The 21580-nt window shown below is 37.5% G+C and overlaps 1 protein-coding gene across 3 annotated transcripts in view; it reads right to left on the bottom strand.

Annotated features, from left to right (window-relative positions):
- GPCPD1 (glycerophosphocholine phosphodiesterase 1) overlaps positions 1 to 19382 on the bottom strand; it is a 54081-nt gene extending 34699 nt beyond the window's left edge. Inside the window, exons 1-5 of one of the 3 annotated variants that reach the window (XM_047744332.1) lie at positions 19200 to 19382; positions 13836 to 13912; positions 11014 to 11110; positions 6784 to 6868; positions 941 to 1016 (exon numbers count right to left, since the gene is read on the bottom strand). In XM_047744332.1, the coding sequence (XP_047600288.1) occupies positions 941 to 1016; positions 6784 to 6868; positions 11014 to 11110; positions 13836 to 13884 (307 nt within the window). In that variant the 5' untranslated portion in view covers positions 13885 to 13912; positions 19200 to 19382. Of the gene's footprint in view, positions 1 to 940; positions 1017 to 6783; positions 6869 to 11013; positions 11111 to 13835; positions 13913 to 15409; positions 15453 to 19199 lie in introns of those variants that run through there. The other 2 variants (XM_047744330.1, XM_047744331.1) reach the window with 2 other exon arrangements.
- Between the last annotated feature and the right edge of the window lie 2198 nt (positions 19383 to 21580).

The raw sequence follows: 21580 nt of genomic DNA, 5'->3' as shown, positions 1-21580 counted from the left end.
AAGAAAATCCAATAAAGAGGATGGAATGAAGTATCTGTTCAAACAAGACATGTCCTTGCCACAGGGTAAAGCAGGATCTCTCACTACTTTCTAATCTAAGATAGCTACTAGCAAGCCATTATTATCTTTAAATTCTAATTTTCTCTAGAAAATAAAAGATACAGTTTTCAGCACGAGTGAATTTACAGATGACTCCAAGTGGGTAATTTATGCATATGATATGAACTTCAAATTTTAATCTCAGTAAGGAAAAGGAAATTCAAAAATACTTGTATGAAGAGAGATGCCATTTTTTTGGCACAAGAAAACGGAATGAAGTTTTAGGGGGAAAAAAAACAAGAACAAAATAAAATCAACTATCTGAGTATCAATTTTAACAGAGCCAGCAGGTATTTAAGTAAATCATGAGGAAAATATGTCTGCTACAAATCTGAATGCATTCATACAAGTTTATTCAAGTATTTACTAGTTAAAAAAAAAAAAACACAACACAGAATAAATAGGATAACTTATTCTATTGCTCCTGCTATTCAAAGTTAAAAATTTAAGAATTTTTGTTTTGGATTAACTCTTTCCTCAAATGTTCTCTAAGCTCTCTGAGCAAGTAATAAAATAAAGCTGTGGATGCTCAGTCAAAAAGAATGTTATTTTACAAACTTTGTTAAATATTCCAAATGAAAATAAATATTCCACAATAAATTAATAAAATCCCCCCAAATAAAAATAACCTGGCAAACATTTCTAACAAGTTTATAAAGAAAGGCAATTAAGAACTGTTTAGTTTTAAAAGATCCATGATATGCTAAGTGAAATTTGCAGTACTGACAATGCATTGACCTTAAACTTTAGAAAAAAAATTTATTAAATCCCACTAAGCCATTGTGCAGCATATTAGTAACTTTATGCATATGCCTCAAACAGATGCAGTTAATGCCCATACCTAAAGGGGTTATTGATCGTGGTTGTAGATGAGTCTCCCACTTGTGAACTATGACTTGGCATGGACCACCGATAGTCTGCAATTTAAAAGTTAAACGTCTGCAATAATTTCTTATATCTTATTTTCTACCCATGACTCCATTAGATGTTTGTGGCCTAAGTCTTATACTAAATATGAAACCAAAAGATTCATCTTGTTATTTATCAATATTATATGCCAAAAATCAGGATGTACCAGGTCACAAAACATGAGTGCTGGAAGAAAAGGACGGTGAGGCAGTAAACAAGAAAAAAGAGATGAAACTGGCACATAAAACCATCTTAAACCCTTTCTTAAATCTGCCTACAGTATTCCTAATTAGCTGGTAAATTCCCATAAATTAAAGTTAACACCAAATATACTTTATGCCTTATTGTCAGTGGTCAATGAGGTATTACTGAATAAAGTTATCTCAAGTAACTCTCCAAGTGTTTGGGAAAAGCCTATACTCTATGATAGTAGGAATAGTAGGTACAAGTACTTCAAGATCAGTGATCACAAGGAACTAGAAGGCATAACAAGGTTCTTTATTATAGTAAGTAAATAACAGGAAGAACATCAGATTTCTTGTATTATAGTAACCATTGTTTCTAAAGAGTACAGGAAAACCCTAAAAGAAAGTACATGTGCATGAGTAAATTCAAAGAATAAGTCTGACAAAAAGGAACTACCATCTAGTTTTTCTCTTTATGCCCTACAGTTCATAAATTCATACAGGGTGAAAACTAATACTGTCTTCTGTTATCAAATTCTCTTACTAAAAGGGAAAATAAAGCTTTATGTGTTAACATCTACAGCGATTTAAAATTAAAAATGAACTATCGACTCAGATTCCCTATGTATACCTAAAGGATCAAACTACTAACTAAATGCTTCCTAATTTTAATTATTAAAAAAAATCAACTGAACTTATGTGCCAAAATAAAACCATTAAATACATATTTTAGAAGCAAAATTTCAAACTGTAACATTACAAGGCATTTTATATTTCTCTTCACATCTTCAGAAGACATTTAATAAAATACAAAGAAGCAAAAAGGAAACATAAAAGTCATTCATTATCACACCACTTAGGGATAATCACTACTGATATTTTCATACATAAATCTTCAACCCCTTTCCTAGGCATATATTATATACTCTAAAAAAGCACAGAACATATAAGCTCTCTATACACTGTATACCTTTAGATGGTATTAAATACTCTTCTATGTCATTTTATAGCTTTCAGTATTAATAATGTGCTAAATGATAATCGAGTATGAGACAAATTAAGCACATTAAGTAATTAAATGCAAGAGATATTCTACTTAAAAATAACCAGAGGTTGAAATTCTTTTTAAAACTTGCAAACTTCTGAACTTTGAAAACTAAAATATCATTTGCTATTCATTCAAATCATAAAGCAAATGGGATAATCATCAAATCCTCATTTTCTCTTGCTGAATACCTCCTTGTTTTAAGGGTTCAACTTATAAGTTGGTAAAGTGGGCAGATGTTTTTAAAATTTTTTTTACTGTGAAACTGCTCATCTTAAATATAGTGAATTTCATTTCCTTTACACTAAAACATGGAGATAGTTTCAGTCCTATATGTTAGATGTTTTTTATCATGACTTTCCTGTCACATTTTTTTGAATTTCTTAAACATCAAAGTTTCTGATCCTCAAAAGATACAAATATATACGTTAAAAAAGGAACAATGTTTCTTAGCAATAGAGAGTATCCAGAAAGATCTAACCTATAGTCTTCCCCATTCCTCTCATTCCCCTGCACATCCCCCTTCCCAAAAAAATAATCCTCTTTGCTACAAAGATGGTATAGCTAGCTCTACATTCTTATAGAAGTTACTAAACAAAGGTGCCTTTAAAAGGTGCCAGGAACATAGTATTAAATACCAGCAAGGATAAGAAGTGGACAGAAGAAAGGAGAGTTTGTTTTTGTTTTTGTATCAATTCAGTGTCAGGGGAACTTTACAAAGTGTTGACTACAATATCTACATCTAATGTCAGAATAGCCCTGTGGATAAAATATTTGGTAGAAAATATATTTTAATAGTATTTTAATAACTCTACCCTCATCTGCTTTAGTAGCAAACCCACTCACAGCATAAAACCACCTAGGCTTGAAATGAATGGGGCATTCAAGGAGCAATCCAAAGAGCTGATTCAACGGATGACTTCTAATTGGGTATATAAGCGTTCACACTACAAATCATGTTTGTTGGTACAACAAAGTGTTAAAATAAAAAAAAAAATTAACCAAGTTTTAAAATACAGTTATCTTTCAAAATGGTATTACTTTGTCAAACTTTAGAAGGTAATCTTAAATTTTAGCTTACTGAACTTCTTAAAAAATATTTAAGCCCTGAGCCTGGGAAATTTAAAATCTCAGTAATGACTCCAAAACCTGCAATCCTTTTTAACAAGCTAAATGTAATAAACTCATTCTTCAAGACCTTAGAAAAAAGAACAGTTTCATTCCGTAAAAGGCTGCCATAATTTTAAGCACTTTGGAGTCAAGTGCAAGGTGGATCTTTGAAGAAAAAAGTAACATCATCAGTCCAAGACATAATTCCACTAATAGTACTGATAGAGTTGTTTTACAATTTAACGTATATTAAATCAGTTGATTGCTAAAATGTATGTTAAATTGTGAAACAACTCTATCAATACTATTAAGCATATTAAGAAAAATACAAAATAATCTATTTCTGCAAAGAAAGAAAAGCATAATGACTGCTTTCTTAAGCAGTGCTCAACATCACTGAGCTAGCTACATCAAGCCCTGAGAGAAACAACATGTAGACTGAGGTTTTTGGTCTGTTTTGTTTGAACAAAACATGTAGCAAAATCATCAACTAGTCAAGTTGTATCACTGCTTTCAAATATCATGAAAAATAAAACTTCTAAAATTTTATTGTTGTCTTTCCACATTTTGAAAAAAGGGGGGTGGGGCATGTAAAAGGGGCTCTGAGGAATTTGCATTTATAATGGCAAGGCCAGACCAACAGTCATTTAAAAATAACGATTTTGAATAAGACTAATAAGAAAAATAGTCACTTATGGGTAACTAAAGTGTGAGGTGAAGGAAGCTAGGCAGACAGAGATCTGTGAGATGGTTCAAGTCTCAGGTTAACAGCTGAAGGTATTTAGCATCCGGAAGAATATTATTAAGAAAATCACTCAACAAAATAAGATACCTGGGCTATTCTATAAATAAACAATGATCTGCCTATCACAGATGACTGATTCTTTTGTTAAAGGATTTAAACAAAAATCAAGGGAGATTAAGAACAAAATAAGGGTTTATAAAAAAATCTATGAGTGAATGTGAATACCTATAAAAATTAGAAACAGAAGTTACTAAAAAATAAAGAGCTATTTCCGTTGAAATTAAGGGAAAAATCACAGACAACATTATTATAAATTGGCTAACATTTCATCAGGTTACATCACTAATCCTGCCCACAAGTATAGAAGGATGGACATGGACTAAAAAAAAATGTTTTAATTGATGTTCACACTGAAAAATTATCTCTGGTGAAGATGTGAAATTAATGGACCATCTGTAGCTCCCACCTGTGTTTTCATTCCAAAAATATCTATAACCTTTGTTTGCTATGTTCAAGATAGTATTTGATTTGTCACCTGTAAAATTATTTAAAAATCAACATATTAACACCTCATTCTAATTCTACAGAGTAGAAGTCAACAGTTAGTTATAAAAAGTTGAGAAAAGGGACTCTTATAAACTAAAAAGAATATGCCAGAAAGAGCAAAAAAGGAGGAGAAAATACGAATGGTAAAATTTTATTTATTTGCAATAAAATTTTCACAATGGAAGGGACCTAAGAAATCTATGGTCCAAGCCCTTCATTTTATAGGTAAAAAAACTGAAATATGAAGGTCAATTGACAAGACCACAAGATTTTTAGCTTAGGCTCTACAAATGCTTGGGTAGACTACCTCAGCAAAATTAATCTTATTACTCATTTCAGCTTTTCACTGTTTCATAATTACTTTGCTTTCCTATCATTCTTTATATTTATAAAATATATATTCCAATAATTTCATTTTACAATTTAAGATTCTTTGCACATTAGTTTTATCATTTGACAATGCACAACTGAGACAAAGTTTCATAATTATTTCTATTTAAAATTAAGTGTCATTTAAAGAGCGCCACCAACTTTTAAAAGAAAAGAAGTGTCACTTTAAGCTGGCATGTGGAAAAAAAAAACCTCTAGCTATATGCATGGGATTTTATGTAGCTATTTACTCTAGTCCATGAAAAACATACTTACCATGGCAGCCCCTGCATCACACGGTACATGTGTACACGATACAGAGCACCTACTTAAAGAAACACACTCACCAACACATACTGTAAACTTTTGCAAGTATTACAAGGGGGAAAAACTTGTTTTTTACTGTAAGCAGACTTCTTGCCAATTTTTTCAGAAGGCAGTTTGGACTGATTTGCTGCTTTTGGTTACACTTCAATGAAGAGGGAAAATACTGTAGGTTGGCTTAATTTGATCTATGTTGACAATAGTCTTACTTTAGAAAACTATGCCCAAAGGATTCATTATGATTTGTCTTGTCCAAATGCCCCTTTAAGTAAAATTTAGTTGACTTCACGTATTACAAATTTCACATACCAGGATCCTCAAATTAACTTTCAATGTCATGAGTGCTATGACCTACTTATCACTGCACAACTGTTCAATTTAAACTGAAAAACTCTGCCAGAATGCAAAACCCTTAAGCCAGAAAAATGATATTAAGTCATTAAAATGAGACTATTGTCAAGATAAGCCAACACAACGATCAACCATAATGTAATTTTAATTACTGAGTATTTACAATATATTGTTGGAATAAGAAACGTAATAGGTGCAAAAGACAGCTGAAGTGGCTTTGTCAGTTTTTTCTTTTCTATAATGGTGGCTAAGAGAATGAGGTAACAGTGGCTGCTTGCATTTTTCACATGTAATAAGTATTCAATGATCCCAAAGGGAAATAAAAATTTTAAAACGGTTTAATCCACGTTTTGCTTCCCAGACGCCTGCCTAAACCCGTGCTCACATGCACCCTAAGTGTACTCAAAGATAAAAATCTGAAGGAAAAGAATCCTTTCAGAAAATAAGCATCTTTAAAATAAGAAGGAAAGAATCAACTTTTTTTTTCTTTTCTAAATATGACAACAATCCCAAAATAATAAATCATTGTGAGCAAGCAGATTAGATTTAAGATACTCCGAAGGCCTTCAGAAAAGATCCTACTCTATCAACACCATGGTTGAAAAAAAAACTAAGAGGAATTACTTCAGTTCTGATAGGAGTTAAAACAAACGCAGCCACTAAGAGATGGCTTTTATGAAATAAGTTTTAAAAATAATTACTCACTTAAAGCTGGCTATATACTCCTTCAAATGTATTTATACCATGTAAGAATTAAAAAATGAAACAAAAAGAAAACCCTTTTAACTGGTTACTTTACAAAAGTTAGAGAAAAAGCACAGCTACTGAGAACACTCGTTTATCATTAAAACCAATTTCATAACAAGAATACTGCAGAATATACTTACTATTAGTCTTTTAAAAATTCCACTGCAGACATCGTCTGCCTCTGAAGTGGCTACTTGCTTTTTAGCACTAAAATGTCATTAATCTAGAGTTCGGTTTCCCTTATTTGATCAAAACAAACTCGCATTACTTTCAATGTTTCCAAACTTAAATTAGTTGCTTTTGAAAGAAGCAAGTTTGTTAAAGAAACTGGAAACGAGATAAAGAAAACATACCTTTGGTTCTAGAAAGCACCCTTTGAAGTAGCGATACTGAACTGATACTCCTCTAGTGAGTACAATGGTTGCTTTCCATAACATGCTGTGAGGAAAAAGAGCAGAAGCATTAATATCAAACTACAATGCATAGACTTCATAATGTATAAAACCCCTCCAGCAAGGTCTGTGACCAATACCACTTGTTTATTCCTACACAGAATTATACTCCAGGGTGACCCTGCATCAGGCACTGGGAACACAGTGAAGAATAAAGCAGAAAGAGCCCTATCTTCAAGCAGATTACTTTCTGGTGAAGGGAGACAAATAACCAAACATACATAGAAAGGGCTATTTGACCTTTCTGACATGACAGGAAGTTTTGGAGGAGAGGCCTCAATGAGGAAGAACAGTCTGAGCGGAGTCCTAGGTAATGAGAAGGAACCAGCCATACAAAGACAAGGAGAAGTATTTTAAACAGAAAAAGTAACACAAAGTTGGAAGCAAGAGTCAGAATCTTTTCTGACTTTCCACTTAGAGATGTTACAGGGCTGCTAAGAGGCTTTGGGGCTGAGGCAAATGAGTATTACTCACATTCCCAAGTGTCCCTTGTTCTGATTTCTTGCCCAGCTTCTGGCTAATCCCCTGGCCAAACAAATTGGGATCTATATCTTACTTGTTTCAATTCAATGTCTTCCTCTGAACTATGCTATGCTAACATAGTCTACTGCTATTCTAAAGCTTTGACTCAACTGTGAAAGCAGAGTATAATCTAAGGACCATGACTATCACCCTGGAGACTGTTAGAAATCCAAAATTTTCAGGCCACACCTAGACCTACTATAGAAACTCTGGGGGGAGAGTCCAGCAATCTGTAATTTAACAAGCCTCCAGGTAACTCTGATGATGAACACTTAAGTTTGAGAGCTGCTGTCATAGACCATTACCCAAACATTACTTCAGCATGAATAGTTTAGTAAATAAACATCAGCTCCAAATGTTCTTCCACGATACCAGATGGCTAGCGCTGTTTCCCACCTGGCTCTGCCAAGGCAGGCTTTAGGGCATTATTCTCACTCGGACTCAATCCTGGGTTCCCAACAAAATACCCACAACCACCTGTCACCCCTGGTCAACAATTAGATTAATCTAGTAGTAATAAAATACATATGCCCTGGTTCCACCCTGGGAAACTGATTCCAGAGGTCTGGGTGGAGCCCGGTCATGTGGAGTTTGCACAGGATAGGTGAAGACAGAAGGCTGGTTGAGGGCCACTGCTATAAACCAAGACCAGCAAATGCTCAGCACAGGCGCCCGTACTACTTTTCTCTGATAAGCCTCAGAGTCCTTTTCAACACAGCATTCCAGGAACACTCTACCAACTCTGAGGTGAAATTATTTCCCATCTCTGCTACAAAAAAATGGCAAATTTCTAGTACTATTTCATTCATAAATCGGTCAGCCAGATAATGTGAAGCCAGCCTCAGATGTGAACAGCAGAATTAGCAAGAAGCTCTGAAAATGTATGGGGTCCCTCTCTCATGCACTATTCCTCATTCCCCAGGGGTAGGATCTAGACATGTGTATTTTTTAAAATCCCTCACAAGTGAGTCTAAGTGAGCCCCTGGTTAAGAACCACTAAATGAAAAAGATGCAGAGAGCAAAGCAATGAGTTTTTTATTCTACCTTCCTAAGTAAATGCTGCAAAGTTAAAAATGAACCGGAACTGTTCAGTGACATCAAAAATGAATATAATCTGATGAAATTCAAGAAAAGTCAGGAAAGAGGGGCAATAAGGCTTAGTGTACCTGCTTGATTTTGAATGCCCTCATATCCTCCTCCAAAATACCATAAAATCTACAAGAGCAAATAAAACCACAAGTGACCCACATTTTCTGCATTACTAGGAAACAATACCACGACTTTCAAATTATCTGTAAGTTGAAAAAAAAAAAAAAAATCCTAACAGAGCTCTTGTCACTATAAGCCTACAGGTATGAAGAAGCTTAAGAGACTCTGAAAAAGAGCTCTGTACAAAGGGCTTAGATGCACAAGACACTGAAATCCAAATAGACACAATTCTAAAACACAAGAATGGTGTCCAAGGCAAATGTTTTTTGTATCCTCTTGTATCACCTACTTCCTTTCTCCATGTGAAACACTGTTTATCTGCCATATGTGAATCAATTACATTTCAGTGCATGTCAGCAAGGTAAAGTGGCTGGTCCCTTCAAGTTATGTAGTTAAGTGTTATCTCATCTGTTCACATAACTTTGATCAGGCTAGCTGAAATGGACTTAAGACAGGTGACAGTGCAGCTCAACCATTCAGAGCAAGGTGTGTTTTAGGAACAAGTTCAGAAAGGCATAAGGTTTTACTTCAGACAGCAGTGGCTGAACTGAAAATGGAGGAAAAAATAGCCACTTGAAGGGAATAAACATTTCATTCCTCTGTGATTCCAGTATTATCAACTTCACTTATAAAAAAAGTTGCGAACTGGCTGAGAAAATATGTCACAATAATGACAAGTAGAAAAAGGATGTTCTATAGACATTTTTTTTTTAAGATTTTATTTATATTGTGAGAGAGAGAGAGAAAGAGCACAAGCAGGGAGAGCAGCAGGCAGAGGGAGAAGCGGGCTCCCTGCTTAACCCAATGAGGTACTTGAGCCAAAGGCAGATGCTTAACTGACTGAGCCACCCAGGTGTCCCTGTCTTCCTTTTCCTTAATTTGCATTATGGTACTGTATTTGTTATTTTCTTTTGCTCTGTCATCAGTGCTCCTCAAGCTATCTGCTGCAAAGGACCAGTTTTTGTTTGCTTGTCTGTCCTGTAACCAACACTTCTGATCTATGTATCCAGCACAACAAGAGGTGAGTCCACGGTGACATACATGAATGCCCTAACAATCTCAAAGTGCTATAAACATTTCTAAATGCTTGCTCTTAATTTATGTATTTCTCATATAATGCACTGATTATTAGAAAAACTAAAGTTTGGTTTTTTGTTTTTTTTTTCCCCCTAGTACTGGCCCACAGGCCACATTTTCAGTAGCCACGCTCTACATGGAAAACAAGTTGAGCTTAATAATATATAGTCTGGTGTTTCTCCCTAGGGGCACTGCATGTATTTGTATACTGTTTAAGATCTCCTCTCTCCTTACCTCCCACATATATATTTTGACAATCCATAATGCCCCAAATATCTCTAATATTCACTGATTTTGTCCTAACCCCTTTATCATGCAGATGAGGTAACCCAGGCCTAGAGAAATCAGATCTGCCCAAGATTGCAGTTAACTGTGGAACTGAAACCTGCACCCAGGCCCTTCTTTCAACAGTGCAATGCACCAATACACCCAGACTAACTTTAGCATTCTATTTAATGTCAGTTGCAAACTCATTTCAGTATATTAGCTAAAATACCTGTTTCACACTCTGCTCTAGAAAAATATTTTATAGGCTAAAGAAAAAATCAGATCTTTTATCAAGAATATGTATGGAGAGGAGCTCAGGCAGTTAAGCAATTGCTTTCGGCTCATGTCATGATCCCTGGGATAGAGCACCACATTGGGCTCCCTGATAGGCGGGGAGCCTGCTTCTCCCTCTCCCTCTGCCCCTCCCCCTGCTTTCTCAAATAAATAAAATCTTAAAAAAAAAAAAAAAAATAGAATATGTGCTGAGAGGCACCTGGGTGGCTCAGTTGGTAAAGTGTCTGCCTTCAGCTCAGTTCATGATCTCAGGATCCTGGGATCCAGCCCTGTGTCAGGGTCCCTGCTCAGCAGGGAGTCTGCTCCTCCTTCTCCCTTTGCCTCTCCCCCACCACCGCTGGTATGCTCTCTCTCTCTCTTGATCTCTCTCTCAAATAAATAAAATTTTAAAAATAAATATATATACATATAGATAGATATATGTATCCATATATATAAATATATATTGAAAGCTAAAAGATAATACCTTAAAAAAGCTTAAAAAAATAAAAAATAGCAATATAAGCCTGTTATTTGGAAATATAGTGGTAACTACCAAAAGAACCAGCCAAAAGTTGAAAATGGTTGAAGTGGGAAATTAAGAAACAGAGAAACTTTTTTTTTTTTAAACAACCGACTTTGTACAACTACTTCACTCTATGCACACTCAAGAACTATCATAAAAATTAAAAGAGAAAAACTACATGAAGGTATCTTAGAAACCCTCCAAGTTTCTAATTTGGGTATCACAATCATTCTGTAACCTGTTATTACCCTTCTTACCTTTCACCTGTCTCATTTTCTGGAAGAAGAGCCACAGCATTCTGAGGACTCCAGTTTCCCAAAGCATCACAGCTCCCACATATGGCATAAACTTCTCCTAAAGAAAGAGAACAACCAGTTATAGTGGGCTAAGTAAGGAAGTTTCAGACTATAGTTTTAGGAAGCCAGAAAAGAGCAGTCAGTTGCACTAGTTCACCTAGATGCAGAGCCCCCACTAGCAGAGACGGCAGAGCCTCACTGAGACATGTGTCAGACCTAGGTACCACACCAATACCTGCCTTCTTAACTTGACCTAACTCTACAGAACCAAAACCAAAGAAAAGGAGGGATGGATAGGGATGCACTTACTTCATTTGTTCAACCACTTAAGTGAGCTAATAACAAGTACCAAGAAGACAAAGTGATCATGCCACAGTTCCTGCCTTCAAGGCAGCTTCTGATTTAAAAAGGCACACACTAGGGGTGCCTGGGTGTCTCAGTGGGTTAAAGCCTCTGCCTTCGGCTCAGGTTGTGATTCCTGGGTCCTGGGATCGAGCCCCGAATTGGGCTCTCTGCTTGGCAGGGAGCCTGCTTCCTCCTCTCTCTCTGTCTGCCTCTCTGCCTACTTGTGATCTCTGCCAAATAAATAAATAAAATCTTTAAAAAAAAAAAAAAAAGGCACACACTAAATGCAAAGAAGTATTCTAGAGAAATAGTAACCAATATTTTCCAGGAACTCAAACAGTGGCTATTAAAACAAACTAAAGATTAAGAAAATTATCAATGGGACAACAACAACAACAAAACTTCTTCCAAAGACTTAGTGAAAAATCTAGTTTTCCTTACTAAAATAATGACTATTGTTTTACCTGAACACTTCTCATCAATAGACAAACCAAAATACAACTGTCACCTGTATTTGCTGAATTATATGCATTCAGCAAAAGTCTACAAGGTGCCTGGGTGGTTTAGTCAGTGGAGCGTCTGACTCTTGGCTTTGGCTAGGTTCATGTTTGGGTCATGGGATTGAGCCCTGTGTTGGGTTCCACACTGAGCAGGGAGTCTCCTTGAGGTTCTCTCTCACCCTGTCCCCTGCGCCCCCACCCCAGCTTGCACATGCTCTCTCTAAAATGAATAAATCTTAAAAAAAAAAAATTCTTGGATAGAAGTATGGAGAAGTCTTTGACTTACACAGCAATATATTCTGAATTACTATAATTAAAATTCATGGAGAGAAAGATAACAAACTGATGCCAAGTGAACAAAGTTCAAGACAAACTCCTCCACATTCCGAGTGGCTTTCAGGCACTACTCTAGTAAAGCCAGAATTGTAGTTGGCTTTAACCGCCCTCATGAGCATTTTTTAAGGTTGGACTATCTAAAATTTAACTGAAAATTTCAAATGCAATAATCACTCAGGAGTTTTGGGGGTTCTAAATACATGTTTGTCAAGAATGGAGTGGTTATATATAGAGATTTCATGTTAAAATATTCACCAATCCTTTAGAGCAACCAGATTTTGTTTTGTAATTAGGTTATCACTACCTTCTCTGATTAAAAAGAAAGATAAAAGCTGTTGCTATATACAAATATTCATTCCCAGAGTCAAACACACTGCTGTGCACAGTCCTTTCTTATATTCACATCCACCACTATCTTCCCTCTAGTCCTTGAGAGTAAGACCTCGCCAAGCTCACCCTTCTAGGGCTAATTTTGTGGTTGGTCCATATGCCTGACGTGGCTAGCTCCTTCTACCTTAAGTTGTCTATGCACAATTCCCTGAAAGGGTATGATACAGCTCTGCAGTCTTCTCTCCACAGAGAAGGCTACACACTGGACTAGAGGTGAGCTCTTGACCCCAGTGAGCCAACTTATCAGCTGACTAGCAATTTTCAATCTGCAGAATCCTGCCCAGAAATGAGAGCTCTCTACCAGATCATCTTGGCTAAGAATTTGAATTTGGACAAATATATACTCTGTCAGCCGCTCTGATGGCTGCTAGGCCAAAGATGCTGGACATACAGAGTTAATCATTTATTTATTCCTTGAACACGTATTTACTCCTGCTCTGAGTCAGGCACTGTGTTAGGTACATGCACTCAGCATGACAAAATAGTCACATTTTCACAGAACTGACAATCTGTCCATAAACAAAATTACTCAAATAATTCCATAAAATCTGTAGGTACTACAAAAAGTCCTGGAACCCTTAATTTCACAGGAATCCTAACCTAGCTAAACCCAGGGCTAGAGTTAAGCAGAGTTAAAGGGAAGAAGGGAGGCCACAGATCTAGACAGAGGAAACAATTGTAAGAAAGGCCCAAAAGAGAGAAAGAATGTAACAGATTTGGGGAACTGGCCAGTTGGTGAGTATATTAAATAAGGAGATACATGCCTCAGGCCTGATACTATTTTGATATACTATTTACCCTAAAATTACTTCACACTGTGTTAGCAGACAACAAAAAATACAATAAGCCAAAAAATTTACAAATAGGGAACAAAGTTATCTTAACCAAATATTTCACCAACTTCTTGCACTAGGAAAATTTCCCTCATTTTCATGGTACTTAAAAATCATAGTCCATAGTCTTCATCCTGTGCAAAATTAAATACATTCACAGCCTTCTTGGAAAATATGACACTAAGACATTTACTGTTTGGGGAAGTATGTTTTTCTTTCTTATTACACTCCAAGCACATTTCAGAAATCAGGTAAGTCCTAAAGATAGTTTCATCTAAAAATGAGGCCTACTGTAATAACAAAGAGCATATTTAAGACAATCAAGATGGGGAAAATACTCATTTAAAATTTTTTGTTTTAAAGTAAAACTTGACAATACCTGGTAAAAGAGTTCCTCTTATTTCAAAGGTAACCTGAGAAGGTGTCATTCTGGCGGATTTACTTTACAATGTTGAGCTAGGAAGAAAAAGAAAAGATGTCATTTAAAATATATAAAAATCTTAGCTCTAGATAGCTGCCACCAAGAAACAAATTAAAAAATGAAACAAACAAACAAAAAAGAAATAAATCAAAACTATGAACAAAAGATTTCAGAAAACTTACATAAAGGTTGAGTTATTTATGAAATACCTAGAAATTTTTAAGACCTAATATGAAAACCTATTCTGTGTGTACGGACCAGAAAAAATGCAAAACAAGTGTGTCCACTTTTTTTAAAGGATTTAAGATTTTCTTGTTACAAACTTTCTCTTCTGATAAGCAGCTGTTCCAAATTCGACATATCTTTCCCAACCAGGTTCATGTTATGATGGAGGGGGAAAAAAAGCCAAACAAAAACAAAAACAAAAAACAACTACAGATAGAAAAAAACTTGGCTCAAGAGAGGATTTCTACTTCAGTAAGGTTACAAATTTAATAACAAGGAAACAACTGAAGAACTGAAGTACCATTCACTGGAACAAACTAGTTATGTTCTGCCACAAGATGCAGGCTCTGCTTCTAAGTAATGTAACTAATAACTTACCAAAAAAACCCTCCCCGATAAACCACTCTTTTCAGATTTTCCCTGTATTAACCATAGGACTTTCATTACTCTAGTTCTGTAGACTCAAATTTAAAGTCTCAACTCCGTGATCTATTACCAAACCCTGTTGATTCTAATTGATCCTACATACATGCCTTTCTTTGTACGGTCTGAATTTCATTCAAAATCCTAAGTATTCTAAGCTATGTTTTGGATTCTGTCTTCCTAATAATATTTTATGTCAGTTAGAATATTCTTCCTCAGGGGTGCCTGGGTGGCTCAGTCAGTTAAGCACCTGCCTTCTGCTCAGGTCCTGATCCCAGGGTCCAGGGATGGAGCCCCGCACTCAGCAAGGAGCCTGCTTCTCTGTCTGCCTGCTGCTCCCCCTACTAGTGCACTCTCCCTCTCTATCAAATAAATAAAATCTTTAAAAAAAAAAAAAAATTCTTCCTCATGTCCCTGACTTGGAATTACTTCCATTACTTACAGAAATCTAAACCCCTAATCCTTGGTTTCTTATTCACATTGTCTCCATAGCTGATCTTTCATTTCTTGGTTGTTTTCCCAGCCAAAACAATCTGTTTACCACTCCCTAACGTAAGTACCTGAGGGAAGATAACAGATTTTCTTAAAAATATATACAGCATCAATTCGAAAGAGTGCTATATAACTATATATAGAAAGAACACATACTCTACACAAAGAGCAGATTCTACATAACTTCTCCAAACCCTCCCCCAAATTTTGTGCCCCAATTCACCAATATTCCTAAAACAATTCCAATGTCTTTACCCTGCATCATTTCATTAAGTTACCAGCTTAAAGGTTATTTGTATTTCTACATTATTTTAAAAACCATAAAGTAATTTTTATAGCTATTCATTCTTCGATTTCCCCTTTGCTTCCTTTCCCTCTCCACGAACACATACCCAACTCCGCAACGACCATTCAACCAACACTGCTGCTCAGGTAACCACACTTCCAAGTCACGGTAATATACAGCAGCAGTTCTCACTGGGGACAATTCTGCCCTCCAAGGGATATTTGGCAATGTCAAGAGACCTTTTTGGTTGTCGCAACTGGGAGTGATACTGCTGGTATCTAGTGGGGAGAGGCCAAGAGAACTGTTAAACACCATGTAATGCACAGAACAGCTCTTCACAAATAATTGTTCAGCTCCAAATATCAATAGGGCTGAGACTGAGAAACCTGATCCACAGGGGCTGCTATGAGGGCCAAGAATCTAGACTCAATGTTTGCTATGAACTATTTATCATCCCACTCACATCAGTGATTAAATGTAAATGTTGAATATCCATATTAAACAAGACCACCAGTCAGTGTGGTTTCATATCACCTGAATACAGAATTCCCTATTTGTAACTCTACCATTTCAGTTAGAAAACCTAAGACTGTGCACTAGAGAAAATCCTGTCCTTGATCAAAATAATTTGTGTCTAAGAATAAACATGATCTATTTAAAGCATATACATCCAGTTCTAGCACTGCCAAAGAATGTTCTAAATCTAAAAATAGCTGTAGACTGTCAACCCCCTCATTAAGCAATCATTATCCAAGTATCTTATTAGCTCTCCTTTAATATGACATCTGATAGGAATCAGAGTACTAATTCTAAGAAAAGGAATTACTTCCCTTCTAATAATTAAATAGTTCACTTAAACACCACACTCTAACATTTATTTTATGTTATATGAAGAAACCTCAAGACTAGCAAAAGAGCTTGGCTTTTACATAACTGAATTAATTTTGAGACACAGCAAAAAGCCCCATCATCTAGCAAAACTGCTGAATAACCAAGCTTAATCTCAACCTACAACTTCTACTTTCACCCAGTATTTACAGTCACAGTTTTCAACAAAGGACTACATAATCTCATCTGCATAATTACACAGTTGCTACAACTATTTTATGATCAATTTTAAATATCTATTTTAGCCAATTTTAGGGAAATCAAATGTAATTATTCCTATGTATTAAAATCAACAACTGGCACAAAATTACCTCTAAATTTCTACTGCATTAAATTGGAAACTTATACAAATTCAATTGATTATTAAAATTGACTTTCATTCTAAAGGTTGCTTGTAAAAGTGGCTATTGTAACTTGGTAACAGCTATGGTAACAACTGCAGTAAATGTACTGTACAAAACTATATACACAAGCACAAAAATACCTCCTCCCCCAAAAAAAACCTTCCTGGATGTCAACAAAGCATCATTTTCCACTTGAATTGCCAAAAGTCCTATAGTCTGGTTTAATTTCCTGCCGTCCTCCTCCCACAATTTAATACCATACCAAATAAAAGCCTGGGGAGCTGCTCCTACACCAGTTTACTTGATCGTGGACAGAGGCCAAAATTCTGGTGCAGGATTGGCATGCACAATTTTGGCACCCAGCTACCACCACAACAGTAGTGACAAAGTAAAATACTGTCCTGTTGCGGAATGCAAAATTTACACCCCCACCAACACTTCCTCTTCTTTCAAACAAGCCAAAAAAATCATCATCATCACCAACATCATCATCATCATCATCCCAACTTGGACTGGGGAGGTCTTCCAGATATAAACAAGAGTCAGATGAAAAAATCTAGCCATTTTCATGTACATGAGCTCATAGTAAATGTAATTTAACCAACTCAATTTGTTTTATATATAACTTCCATTTTGTGTTTTTTGAAGATAAATATCAAACAGAATTCTCATCTGAGATTTTGAGTAGCATCTAACTGTATTTTAACACTTTTTTAAAGACTTAAGCAATCAGTAAAGTATGACATTGTAATTTACATTCAAGAAATATTTCAGAGTTTACACTACCTGCCAAAACAAATTCTACTTTATTTTTGTGGTCAGAGAAACTATCCCAACACATGACCTTACTGGTTTACCAGCTTGAGGAACAAAAGGGGTATTTAAGCAAACCAAGGTACAGGAACATTTAGTTTAGAGCTAAATTGAGAGCACAGATATTTTTAGCTAAAATGTGTTTTTCTGGCCAAAAAGAACATCTCTGGTCTTCCTTCAAATTTTTTCAAAGAAAAAAGCCATTTCCAAGTCTTGCTTTTTCCTAGACTCCAGCAGCTTTGATTCTCATAACTGGCTATAAGGAATATATGAAATGCCTACGTTTTCCTGAATTAATTTCTGGTCATCCTTTTGGAGGATTGTTATGACCCCACTATTCTGACCCTCGTATACTTGAGCCAGTATTTTAAACAAATGTATGCAAAAATGAATGGATTTTCATAAAGAAAGCATTTCTGGAGATTTCACTAAGCCAGCTTTATTCCTGGTTCAACTTTCTAAGCAATGCTGTAAAGTTTTCCATTTCACTTTGTCTTGATATTATTTTATGTATAGTTTAGTTCATATACTTTCCCTGGTTAGGTTACATACAAGGATTTGATTCATCAACCTACTTTTTGTAGGTATCAAATTTTACTCTGTCACTATGAGATTTCTTTCGTGGTCATTATTTTTCTGAACAGAACTTTCCTAAGTCTTATTTTGTCTAGAATACTGGTTCGCCCTGGTTCTTAAATCCAGAACAGATTAGGCCTTGTGCAGTTTTACCTGTTTGCTTTATCCTGAATTATTTGTATCCAGACCATCAGGAGTTGAAAAAAGGACTGACAGCTTGTATTTACTTCTTAACTAAGTCACAACTGTCAAAAATGTAGCAAGAGGGAGAACATGAAGAGGTAGAGGAGAGGGTAGTTACCAGGCAAGAATAGGGAGAGTCAGAGAACACCATGAAGAAAACATCATCAAGTCTAAACATCCTGCTGGTTCCTGTCTTCTTCTATGTCGACACTACACGGACTCCACAGCTGCCTCAAAATGAAAGAATTCTCTACAATTCATGACTGAATTCATGAACGATTTCCTTTATAACCGGGCAGTGGGGTGAGAGGGGGCTGATGAAGCCCCTAACTGATCGAGGCTTTCCCCCAGAAGTCACCAAGGCTATCTGCAGAGCCTTGGGCCAAGTGCAGTTTTGGAAAAAGAGAAGATGCAGATTTCCCAAAATTGCATGGAGAGCAAAGATGCCTATGGCTGGGACATCTCCTTAGGATAAGAAGGGACTTCGGGGTTTTATTTTTTAGAATAACTGAATTATACAAGCACGCCTTCAACTATGTGGTTAGGCAATTTCAGAAAATAAGCAGTTGCCAAAACACTATGAATTACGCATGGACAGGCGGTTCCATGGTGTAATGGTGAGCACTCTGGACTCTGAATTACGCATGGACAGAATGAGTCGGGGTAGGCGAGGGGCATGCTGCGGGCTAGGGGTGCACGAACGACTTCAGTGGCAATTTTTGTTTCTTCGTTCCCGAAGTTCGCGTACTCGTGGCGGTCCTACGCTCTATTCATTCTGGTACAGGGAGAATCCCGCACTTGACAAATTTTTCGGAGGGGAACTAAGCACCAGGCAGCCCAACGGGATCGTGGCAGCCAACAATAAAAGTGGAAACAGATAGAGGCTGCCCACCGACGGACCGGCTCGAACGTCCAGGCCGCTGTTTCCCGGGGGGTGGGGGAGAGGGCAGTGCCCGCGGGGGCCGGGGCACGCTGCCCACCCTTCTTCCCGCTGCGTCCCCGGCCGGGCCGCCCTGACAGCTCGGCCGCCACGTGAGCTGCCGCCGCGGCCTCCGCACCGAGCGCCGGACCAGGCCTGGCGGCCCGCCTCACCTGCCGGGTCTGCGGGTCCGCGCCGTCGTCGTCGTCGCCGCCGCCGCCGCGCTCGAGAGCGAGGGCCGCGGGCCGAGAAGCCGGGCACCCGCCGTCAGCGCCTCGCCAGCGCTCCCCCAGGCAGCCCGCGGCGGCGCCGAGCGGCAGGAAGCGGCTCCGCTCAAACCGGTTTCAGCTGCTCCAGACCAAACCGCCAGGCCACCCCGCGGGGCGGGGCCGGGGGGAGAGGGGGCGGGGCCTGACGTCACGCCGGCGCCTCCTGGCCAATCGGCGACCGCGCGCAGGGGGCGGGCCCGCGCGTTCCTGGAAAGGGCTAGCGTCGGCGACTGGGGGCGGTAGGGCATCCCCGGGGTCTCCCCCGCCCGTGAGTGTTTTCCGCAGACCCGGAGCCCAGCTAGGTGCAGCGCCAACACCCGGACTGGGGTATTACACGCATTCCTTGGTCCCCAAAGCCGCCTTAGGACGACCAAACGTGGAGGCCGGAGCTGCAGTTCTGAATAGCATTTTTTGCCGTTCAAAAGTGAGGGAACATAGCAGGCTTAGTGTTTTCTGGGAACTTTCTTTCATTACAAAACAGCGAGCACATTTGGACCAAATCTTTTAAGTTGAAAACGAGAATTGAGTGACCTAAGATGTTGGAGCGTTTATACTTTTGCTACACAAACTCTTACAACGCCGGCAGCATCACCTGGGAGCTGTCAAAATTGCTCTCCCAGGACCTTTACAGACCTGCCTAATCTAATTTGCATTTAACAGGACGCCCGGGTTGTTTGTATGCAAACTGAAGTTTGAAGGAACTTTTCCGAAAGTTAGACAGACCCTCACAGACTCTCTCTGCAAATGTACTTTATGATTTTGTGAAAAATCAACCATACCAAAAAAAAAAAAAAAGCTTTTTCTCTCTTTTGAAGGTCCCAGAAAATTAATCAGTTTGCCACTTACCTTACTTCAAGTGTTACCTTCCCAGCGTCAAAGTTAACGTCTGGTTAACCTCTAATATAAAATTACGTTATCAATATTTCATTTAAGTGAGATCCTGAAAATTAAAGAACCACCTTTTTAGTGGGTGTCGAAGAACTCTTGCAGTAAGAGATAGCTCCAAATTGCGAATTGGTTGAAATGGGCCTACTAAAAAAAGCATTTGTATTAGATAAACACTAGGTTTAGAAAGAGTTTCTGGTTTTATAAATCAAAGCACTCACAACCACTCACGACTCACAACTTGATATTTCAGCTTGGATGAGATCCCACAGCATTTCTGACAATGTCACCCATTCAGTTACTAAATAATTATTAAGTGCATGCTTTGTGCCAGGCATAGGATGCAATGGTTTCTTGATGGCACTCCTTTTAATCCCAAATTTCTCAAAGAATTAAAATTTCCTCCCAATTATGTACCATTATCTGCTCAAGTCTGCTGTTGTACAATTCCTAATAGCTTGGAGTTTCATTTCTCTGTTGTTAATCATACTTCAGTGATGGATTTCTTCCCTTCGAGTTTGCTTCCCTTAAATATTTATAATAGATCTTTATTTTCCTGTGATCACCACTTAGTCAAGCCATTATTTGTCTGATGTTCATAGTTCAAGTTGATGGACCAAATCCATGTTCTTTCCTTAAATCCTATTGAAATTATAGAAGAATTATACATATTTGAAAGATGTCATCAGTGGGTTGGAAGCTGAGGAACTTCTTCAAGATTTAAAACAAACCAGTAGCATTAGATGATAGGAAGAATAATGAGAACAGAGAAACATGGACCCATACAGGGGAAGATGCCATTTTACAAAACTTTGCTTAGAAACTCTTTAATAGTGCAACATACAGATAAGTGACTGCCTTCAGCTCAGGTCATGATTCTGGAGTCCCAGGATCCAGTCCTGCATCAGGCTCCCCACTCAGCAGGGAGTCTGCTTCTCCTTCTAATCCTCCCCCTCTCATGCTCTCTCTCTCTCTTAAATAACTAAAATCTTCAAAAAAATTAGTGCAACATATTTAGATTACAACTTATATGAGATATTGAGATACTGAAATAGAATATAGAGAATATAATCTTTCCTCCTGTCACTTCTGTGGAATGTTACAATTTTTCAAAAACATGGTTAATGTGGTTAATTAACTCATAATTTCCAGAGGGGCTCCATATGTAATGAATTTTACAAAAGATTAACATCTTATTTGATTACATAATGAAATAGGTTATCTCATTTGCCTAAAACCAACACGGCATGATCTCACTTTATACCTTAATTTTTTTGAAGGTGGTAATGTCCCCAGCTAGACTCCAAGATCTGATCTTTACAGCCTACCTGCTTGTACTTGCTGTCGTCTTATATTTTCCCTTAAGTTCTTCCTTCCAGCTTTCCTCTCAACTCGGCAAA

This window comes from Lutra lutra, chromosome 9, assembly GCF_902655055.1.
Source record: "Lutra lutra chromosome 9, mLutLut1.2, whole genome shotgun sequence".
Lineage (NCBI taxonomy): Eukaryota > Metazoa > Chordata > Mammalia > Carnivora > Mustelidae > Lutra > Lutra lutra.
This window is presented reverse-complemented; position numbering and strand designations above follow the sequence as displayed.